The sequence below is a fragment of the Gadus chalcogrammus genome, chromosome 7 (assembly GCF_026213295.1).
Source record: "Gadus chalcogrammus isolate NIFS_2021 chromosome 7, NIFS_Gcha_1.0, whole genome shotgun sequence".
NCBI classification, from domain to species: Eukaryota; Metazoa; Chordata; class Actinopteri; order Gadiformes; family Gadidae; genus Gadus; species Gadus chalcogrammus.
In genome coordinates, this window is record NC_079418.1 from 26,565,070 (window position 1) to 26,574,743 (window position 9,674).

The 9,674-nt window shown below is 41.2% G+C and overlaps 1 protein-coding gene across 1 annotated transcript in view; it reads right to left on the reverse strand.

The window, feature by feature from the left end:
- jakmip2 (janus kinase and microtubule interacting protein 2) overlaps positions 1-8,341 on the reverse strand; it is a 22,416-nt gene extending 14,075 nt beyond the window's left edge. The window contains exons 1-3 of the mRNA XM_056595608.1: positions 7,916-8,341; positions 1,085-1,332; positions 726-980 (exon numbers count right to left, since the gene is read on the reverse strand). Coding sequence (XP_056451583.1) covers positions 726-980; positions 1,085-1,213 — 384 coding nt within the window. The 5' untranslated portion in view covers positions 1,214-1,332; positions 7,916-8,341. The remainder of the gene's footprint in view (positions 1-725; positions 981-1,084; positions 1,333-7,915) is intronic.
- Between the last annotated feature and the right edge of the window lie 1,333 nt (positions 8,342-9,674).

Consider the following 9,674-nt stretch of genomic DNA (forward strand, 5'->3'; position numbering starts at 1 on the left):
AAAGCCAGCTTGGTGATTGGCTCCAGTAAAAGTGGATTGGAAACAGAATGAAATGTATTGCTCTCCAGCCCCTGCTGCAGAGAAAAATCAAATCACCAGCAGAACAGGCTGAGGGTACCCAGTCTAACATCGTAGCTTATCTCAACTATAACGGCATTTCATATTAATCACATCTTTTGCTGCGTTACCAACTTTATCTATGCAGACTTAGGGTGAGGGATGTACAATATCCATAACGTTAAGTTCATAAGGGCTAACATTATCTTTTCTGAGTTAACAATAATTTTGGGCACAGTTTATGATGCTAAACTTTGGTAAAACGGTCGCTGACAGTCTTCTCTGTGCCAAATATCCCGCTGCTTCGCGTTTTCCTTTCCTAGGCGCTTTGAGAGGAAGAGCGGGTGTATCAGCGGTTTATAAGTGTACCCGCGCACCACTGGCATGGCATGAACGTGCGCTTGTCTCTGTGCATGTTCGTGTGCGTAATCATGCGTTTGTGAACGAGAATGACGGGGAGAAAGAGTGCTGTGAGGAGATGAATGAACGAAACGATATTTATATTCGAAAATCGCAAAATAAAGTAAAAAGAAGCGGAATCAATTTGTGGCGCTCGGTGTTGATTCTGTGGCGCTGCGCCGCACATTGGTCTATGCACGGGAAACACTGCGGCTAGACACAACAGTCAAAATGAAATAGTGAATAATGATTTAAGGCACGGCCCTCACCTTCTCGCCGCTGCCGTCGCGCATGGCGTTGAGTGCGGCCTTCAGCCGCTGGCTCTCCTGGTCCTTGATCTTGGCGTGGCGCGCCAGCTCCTGCTCGTGCTGCCGCGTCAGGGCCTCCCGCAGCGCCTGCACCTCCTTCTGCTTCTCCTCGTGCCACTTGGCCCGCTGCTCTGTCAGCGTGGCCGTGTGGCGGTGCTGCTCCTGCTCCCGCACCCGCTTCACCTCCTGCACCTTGTCCCGCTCCAGCTTGGTCACCTGGACGGGGGGGGGGGGGGGGGGGGGGGATAGTGGAGGTGAATGTGAATGAATGTTGTGTTGATTTTTGTTGATAGTGAATGAATGTTTTGGTCGGATCCTACCTTGCATTTTTCCTGGTGGAGCTCTATCTGAATGTCAGTAAGCTTGGATCTGAGGTCCTCATTGGCCGCCTGTAGGGCAGAGATAAGCGCTTCAGGCTTCTCGCCCTTTGCACGCGTTTTCTTAGCCATGTCCTGGAAGACTAGTGAAGTACCACCGCCGCTTTCATTGAGACTTCACAGAATCGTTCCGAGGCTCTTGAAAGAATTCCAGTTTCTCCTCTTCCTCATTATCTTAGTAGACGCCCTGGCTGGCAGAGAAGAGGAGAGGAGAGGAGAGGAGGGGACAGGAGAGAGAAAGAGGAGGTGTGGGAGAGAGACACAGATGAATATATAGTAGGCAAGGAGATCAATGATACAGGCAGACGCGTAGTAGAAAAGGACAACACACTTCGGATGATTTGGTTTTAGGTCTTGTTCCATGTTTCAAATATTGGCAGTTTATGGATAGTTTACAAATTGCATCCGACATTTAATGGTTTATCAACGCGAGGAGTACCTTAAATGCGTTGACAATGCTAAACAGGCAAAAGCTTCAGCCCTCTACTCAACCATCGATACAGGCAAAGTTTCATGAAACCTCAACTGAAAATAAGGAATGGGATAGAATGGGATTATAGAGGAAGATCGACAGCTCTGTGTTCATGATATGCTATGTTTTACAGACCGCCCGCTGTGCCATCTGACCGAAGCAGGCCGTAGTGATAACGGGGAAAGTTTCAGGATTTCTCTCTTGGTGGCCAATTGGTGTTATCGTGTGTATGCATTATGTATTATGTGGTAAACACGGATGGGAGCCTCTGTTGACATAATTGTGCAGACTGGTTGGATGTTGCAGAAATATTTGCACTTTTATTTGTTTGCATGAACATCTGTAAAACTGTGCGGGGTGATTGTCTTTACAGACATGTTAAAACTGTGAATGTTGAACCTCTACCCTGCCACGTAGTAGAATAAGCGGCTAAAGTGCGCCAGGATACCCCCACTTTAAAATCCAATTGGCTAAGAAAATATGCTCTGGGAGAAAATGTTATTGTAATTCACATCCAGCTTAAAAGTGGCAAGGACCATTAATGGTCACACGAGGGGCCTGAAGGGCACGAGGCTGCACAATCCAAAAAGAATAGACTCATCGCCCCCTAAGATTGTTGAATGAGGTGCACCCGTCAAGCTGGTAAAGTCTGTTATCTAGGAGTATGAGCTGGGAAAACCTAAGGAATCTGAAAAAGTATAGAGAAGGCTTTGAACGGCTCATGATCTGGGACAGAAGACAAAAGCAGCGTGTTTGGAATATGTTGTCTGCTCAAATTCAGCCAAATTCAGCAAAGTTGATTGGACGGTGCTTCACAGTACAGATAGCCAATGACCCAAAACATACTGGAAAGCAACCAAGGAGTTTTTTAAGGCAAAAAAGGAATATCCTTCAATGGTCGAGTCAATCTCCTCATCCCAACCCGATTAAGCATGTATTTCACTTGTTGAAGACAACATGAAAGGCAAAAAAGAACCACAAACAAACAACAACCGAAGACTGGAGTCAAAGCCTGGTTCCAGATTCAGGCAGTCACTGCCTGCAATGGACTCTCTACAAATGAATCCAAATTGAAATTGTATTTAGGATTATGCTAATTTATCTAATTACATTTGAGACCCTGAAAATAGGGGACTGTACATAAAAATGGTTAGATTTTCCTAAAATTGTTGACAACATTATTAACATCTTCTGGTACCATCTTTGGTTGGTGATAACTGGGCTTAGAAGTATTTTTAATAAGAAATGTATTAGCAGCTATTTCAATGATTAAACAAGGTCCAAAGATAGTAAAAGGCTCAACCTGCTGGTTGGTCATTTAATGAACATGATTAGTAAAGGTTGTGATGTTTTTTTCCTTTTCTGTTCGGGTGAATTGAACGTACACAATGTCAAACCACCTTTTTGCTTTGAGAATATTGGAAGAAGGTGCACTCTCATACTATGTAAGCTGTGCGTCTACAGAGCATTGAAGTCCTGACTTGACCGAGTCGGACTCGGACAGATGTGTGACCGAGTCGGACTCGGGCAGATGTGTGGGTCTGAAAGACACTGGCGATCAGTTGATTAAAAACACGGTTCTGCCTCTTTGGTCTCCACAAATGTAATTAATATCCATACAGAAAACCTCCCTATCATCTTGAATTTATGTATTGGGGCCAGCCCAATTAGATAATCAACAAGCCAAATTCACAACCCAAGCAGTTTCTCCTCTTCCCTCCCCCGCTCTGCTCGGGAACGGCGAAGGCAGCGTGTGAACACAGAGCCCTTATTTAAAGGGAAGCAGAGAGGAGTTTGACGCAGAAATCTTTGGGTTGACAACGGTCATGACGGTTAATTGATTTGAATTGCAAGATCAGACCATTATAAAAAATTTGGCAGAGCCCTATTAATTAAAATTGCATGGGGTAAGCTGTCCTATTGTCAAATGTGTTAATAAATATCGTAAAAAAAACTATAGCACTAACAATTGTTAGGTTAAGCCATTCTCCTACACAACAATGATAGCTAAGATAAGATGCTACACAATCTTAAGTAGGGATGGGAATGATCGATCATAGATCATTGATCTTTAAGAATTTACTCGATCAATATTTTTATCGATCAAAAGGATGTTGTGTCGCATAGTTTGAGAACGGAACAGCCAAGCCGTTCCTTGGTTCTTATTGGAATTGGAGTACAGACTTTCTCTTTTTGAATTGTTTCCAAACGTTTAAAGCAGCATAGGCTAATTGTTCGGCTTTTACGAGCACCGCATAGGCCTACATTTATTATTATTTTCAAGTAGTTCATCACTTATTCTTATTCTGAAATACAGACTTTTTCTTTTTGAATTGTTTCCCATTTTTAAGAGCTAATTGAAAAAACATGCTGTATTTTGTATTTCTACCAATGGATTTCTTTTAAATAGCCTATAGAAAAAGTAACCATTAAATCAATAATTGTTATCGATGATCGATCAAGGAAATTTCTTAAAATGCCAATCCCTAATGCTAAGTACTATTTTTAAGTGCAAGGATGTACAACAACAACATACATATAATGATACACAGATCCAACTGTGCTAGCCCGTTAAAGGACTGCAGCTGTATCATCAACGTTGAATAGTGCCTTCTATATGCTCAGGAGGCTGAGCAGGAACATGTTGGGTGCATACGCTGGTCATTTGAACTGCCTTCCACATTGACTGCCTACCAGTGGACGCTGAAGGAGAATATAATGAACTTGAACATTTGAAGAACTCGCCCACGAAATAAGCTCCTTAGCATAGATGGATTAGCCTGTATGGATTAGGATTTCGATATGAATTGTAGGCCATTAAAGATTGGCATTAGGAGTAGGCCAATCTATATTGGCCTGTATTGGTCTATATATAGACCTCTGAAGAATAAGTCCCGCCTCCAAGGCTCCCGGTTCCATCGGTCAAATGTCTATGGGAAATAACATGGCGTTTTTGAATGATCGTACATAACATACTCTAAAGGTGGTGAGGAAGTAAAAGCTGCATCACATTTTGAACTTCACACTTTTTCCATCTAGTTTCCACTGGGGTTTTGGATTGTCGGTGCCATTAAAATAGTGAAGGTTTATTCATGCTAACCGGGAGCTAGTACTGATCTGCGCAGACTTCATACGTCATGAAGTAGGGAGGAGGGAGTAGATGATCTTGCTCGCAACCAGTCACAATTTAACGTGATGGACTTTTTACGCGTGTTTTCATTGGTCTATAAAACTTAATCGCTGGCGAGGTTCAGCCTTTTTTTCCACGATTTAACCTTTTCGTTTGACCGTGACAAGAATTGGTTGTTATTGAGATTTAGATCGATTGAATCGATTTTACAAGTGAAAGAGCAGCGTTGGTGCCACTTTCGTAGGCGGGCTCTGGTGCCACTGAACTCCATTTCGGTGAAGACAAACTATGAAACATTGCTGTTGCTATGCAACCTTGACTTGGAGAGTCTTGACGTCTGCGCAGATCCATGTTAGCATAATGCTTCTTCATAATAGTTAACTACTTTAACGGCATCGACAATTCAAAAACCCAGCGGAAACTAGATGGAAAAAGTGTGTCGGTCAAAACGTGAGTATGTTATTCAAAAATGCCATGTCATTTCCCATAGACTTTTAGGACACCGGGAGCCTTGGAGGCGGGACTTATACTATTGTCCTACTTCCACATTTAATCGATATTCGGCTGATCGCACAATTAATCTGGCATGTCCAAAGTCCAACCCACCATCAGATTTCATAGGGCCCACAGCTTCTGATTGACAGCACAGACTCATAAAAAAGTTCTGAATTTCGCCTTTAACCGCATGGCAGCACTAGTCTAACTCTATAGGCTCTGTGATCTTGCTGTGAACCCCTCTCATTTAAGCCATGGCACCTGTAAATTAAAAGAGGATAGTTGACAGTGAGGGCCGACGCTTCCTGGAGATGTTTAGATGTGGACACACTATTTAATTTCACCTACACAGATGTATTCCACCTACGTGACATTTTACACATCTCAACCACTGCCCTCAAACCAGACCTGACGAGTCTACTGGAATCCAGATCTCAGTATCACCCTTCTCATTAGTATCAGTAAGATACCTGTTTCTAGGTCATTCTGAAATTCTGAGTGAGTGAATTCTAAATGACAACATCTGCCACTTTTAACAGTGAAAATCCAAAAGTGCAGTTATAAATATATGGACTTGGACTTATGGCCCTTGTTGATTTAAACTTTTGGAAAAGTTTTGGCTAATAACTGCTGGTTTTGATTTGTTAAGATTTCTAAACTTTTGTTATCAACTTCATGGAAGTTTAAGGTATTCCATACAGTTTGTTCTGTTATCTGACTCCAGATGTTAAAAAAAGGCTGATTTATTTATTTTTTGTTTGTGACTGAGTGGCATTCATTTGGTTACATTACAAGAAAAAAAGATTATTATGAAAATAAACATACCGTCAAATTTGGCCTTCTAAAAGAAGACACCCCTGCCATAAATGTATCGGTTAGCGGTCCTGCCTGATAGCTTAAACATGATCACAAAACATTAAAAATAGCGTGAAAGATAATATTAAACAGATTTACTGTTTCCACAAACACGGCACTTTGCTAGGCATAATATACAGTATATTTTTATGAAATATATTATTGTTGTTTTAACCATCATCAGTTAACAGCTGATGAGACATGATGTTTACAGTCGTGCTTTCACTGACAGGTCACCCAGTACGACTCTCAGCCTAGCCTACCCTCATGTCCCAGTGACAGCCCCGGCAGTAACACCCATCACCCCAGGGCAGAAGAGGTGGTTGCCCGCCAGAGTGAATCAAAAGCTATGGGGACAGACCGTGACCAGCTGGAGGTTGTATGGACGGGTCTAGGAGGGGAGAGGGATGTTCTAAATAAATAACAATGTGGAAATTGTAAAAGTTTGAACCTACTTTTATAACTGAAATTAAATGTAGTTATTACAAAGAGATTAAAGAACCAAAAATAAGGTACCATTGGGAACAGGTACCGAATTCGTTTCTGTACCAAAATTTGATCAAATGTGAATGGTATTCACCCTCAAACATGATAAATAATTTAGAATCCTAAATGGAAGGGTTGCCATTTCTCCAAAACACGGGTGAAGAAGATGAAATCTGGATTGGTAAACAACTTTAGATCCCAGAACAGGATACAACTTTTGTATGGATGATATGTAGGATTGTTATTCTATAGCTTTGTAGCTTTGCAGAACATAATTGCTTCTGCATCATACATTAATAGACATTGATGGACTCAATGTTTAGTTTTTTTATTTGTTGTTTGTCTGTTTGTGTATTAATTTAAATCCACACTGGTATATAAATGGGCTAGTTAGTCTTCCGAGAGAGAGATCCTGACAAATAAACAACCCAGGTTATCTCTATGTAGACCTGACCTATTCCCATGTTTGTGTTTGTAGGCTTACCTATTATTTCACAGTTAATCATGAAGATGAGAGCAGACTTTTGATGCCCAAGTAGTGGACTAATACATTGACGTATACAGCATGACAGAATGCTAAATATATTTGAGGGTACACAAAACGAATTAAAATAAAATAAAAAGCTGTGATGAATGACAACAATATGCTATTTGCTACATAACATAAAGGCTACCATAACATAACAGCATAGGCCAACTAAGCAAATGTCAAGGGCTATCTGTAGTAGCATAAGCTACTAGTTTATGTTATGAAAATATCTGTAGTGGCATCCCTCAAAGGCGTAATTACATCAACTATTTGCTTCTAAAGCCCATCTTTCTCTATGAAAGCACTGAAAGCGTAAACAGGCTATACACAACTAGCATCAGCACCATAGGCGACTATAGCGAAATACAATAGAAGATGTGTTTAACATGTTTAGCATTGTATTAGGTGTGCATCAATCGATTCAAATGGCTTAAATGCAGTCAGGCATTTCTTCACGTCATTTCCGAAGGGCTCGCTGTGCAGGCCAAGAGCATCCACCTCCGACAGACGGACAGCATATCATGCCGCAGGCCCAATTCATGCTGTACATTTACGAAATAACATTCTTTGTGCACTCTGACCATTTGTTAAGCAACGGCAACACTTTATCCTCATTCGTTATTTTACATAAACGCGACAGTGGATTAGGCTATAGATCATGGCCTACCACAGATGATACATTCGGCTCAGGGAAAGGCCCATTGGTCCTACTTTTTCATTCAAGCCCTGACATTTGGGATTGAATCCGCATCCACTAAAATAATTACAACTCGAGATTAAAACGGGAAGTGCTATAAAGCTTCTTACCTGGTAATCGATGTACATCATGTATGAAGTTCTAATGTGTGTAACACCGTGTCCATCGCATCCGGTAGCACCTCAGCATCAGCAGCACCCGAGCGAAGAGGCTGTGGTGGAGAGGAGGTGATGCTGCCGCTAGACCCCGCCCTCCCCGCCGTGCAGTGATATTAGCTCATTGGTTACCTCCTGACCAGCTGTAGCTTGAATGGTGGTGCTAGTGCAAGTTAAATGTCCGCATGTATCTTTGTTTTAGCAGACAGATTTCTGCTCTCGGCGAATCCGGGTCACGGCGCCATTTTTAGTTCAGGATCTGTGGAGTTTATTCTCAACAAGAAAAATGACGCCTGGGTTTCCTTGTGAAGAATAACCCCAAAGATCATTAACTGCTGTGTCTCACTAACTACACACCACGACGCAGATCAAATCTTTAGAATAGTCCATCCCAACAGTTATCATAAATGGAAATGAAACTGAAATGTTTGATTCGAAAATATGGCATCAAATATCCTCAAAAGCAATACTACTTCATTTTTGTGCAGAAACACACACAAAAAAATAATTATCTATCTATATATCTATTTATATAGATATAGGCGCAGTTTAGGTTGGTTCATGTTGCTCACTCAACCTCCTAGTGGTCACAGCCAACATAACGCGTGTGTGTGTGTGTGTGTGTGGGGGGGATGGACTTGGTACCCAGGGCCCCAATGGGGGGACGAACCTCGAAAAGTTGTTCTTTTGTTAATTTTTTGAGTAATTAATGTAAGTAACACAAAATTGTTTATTACACACCTGCAGAGAATTAACAATAACAATAACAAAGCTTTTCGTGAGTTAGGTGACTGCTAATAATGGAGTGCTAATTTGTACACGATAGTCATCTTTCCCCAAGAAAGGGAAAACAACTCCCAACTGATTTATTTCAAAATAAATATAACAGTTTAAGAATCATGGGTTAAGCTCTTATCAGCTGTTGTTCAGATTCAAGGCAGTCAATGAGGAATCTAGGTTGGAGAGCAAGGGCCTTGTATAACAGCTGTATAACAGACATTTCAATCAAATAAATAAAATAATAATCAAATTAATAAATAAAGCTCATATGGCAAATAAAATGTATTCCAATGAATCATATGGAGCACTTTAAAGTGAAAGGAGCAGTCCTTTCCGCAATCAGCAGACAAGGCTAGCCAATTTTTTTTTTTATAAAGGGTCTATTCTTGACCGACCCATATTTGTTGGCAAGCAAGCCGTTGGTACCTTTTAGTTCTGCTGAAAACCTTCCTAAAGTAGCTTTGGTTGATATTGACATACCTGATCCATAAAATGGTTAGGATTAGGTGTTAAAGTGTAAGAAAACCCAGTTTTAGCTGGAATTTGAACACCATGAGCTTAAAAGTGTTTTTGAAGAAATGTATAGGAAGGAGTGGGGCTTGTTACTACCCACAGCAACTTTGTAATACTTTTTTAGTATTGTCTTGTATGATACTAAAAACCTTTATGAGCGTTATAATGAGCATAGCTATACATCAATGTGTGATATGCGCCACACAATGTGCCTCTTAAGCGTCTTATACTAAGAAGCTTAACCTTCACTCGGACGCAGAGATAAACCATAAATAAACCGTTGCTCACAGAGTTCCACTCATCCACACATATCGTAGCGGTATACTATACGTGTTCAGAAAACCTCTCTCGGTGGTGATCATCAAAATCAACGGCTGTCCAGAATGAGCTCCACACATCCGCACATCCACACACAGAGCAT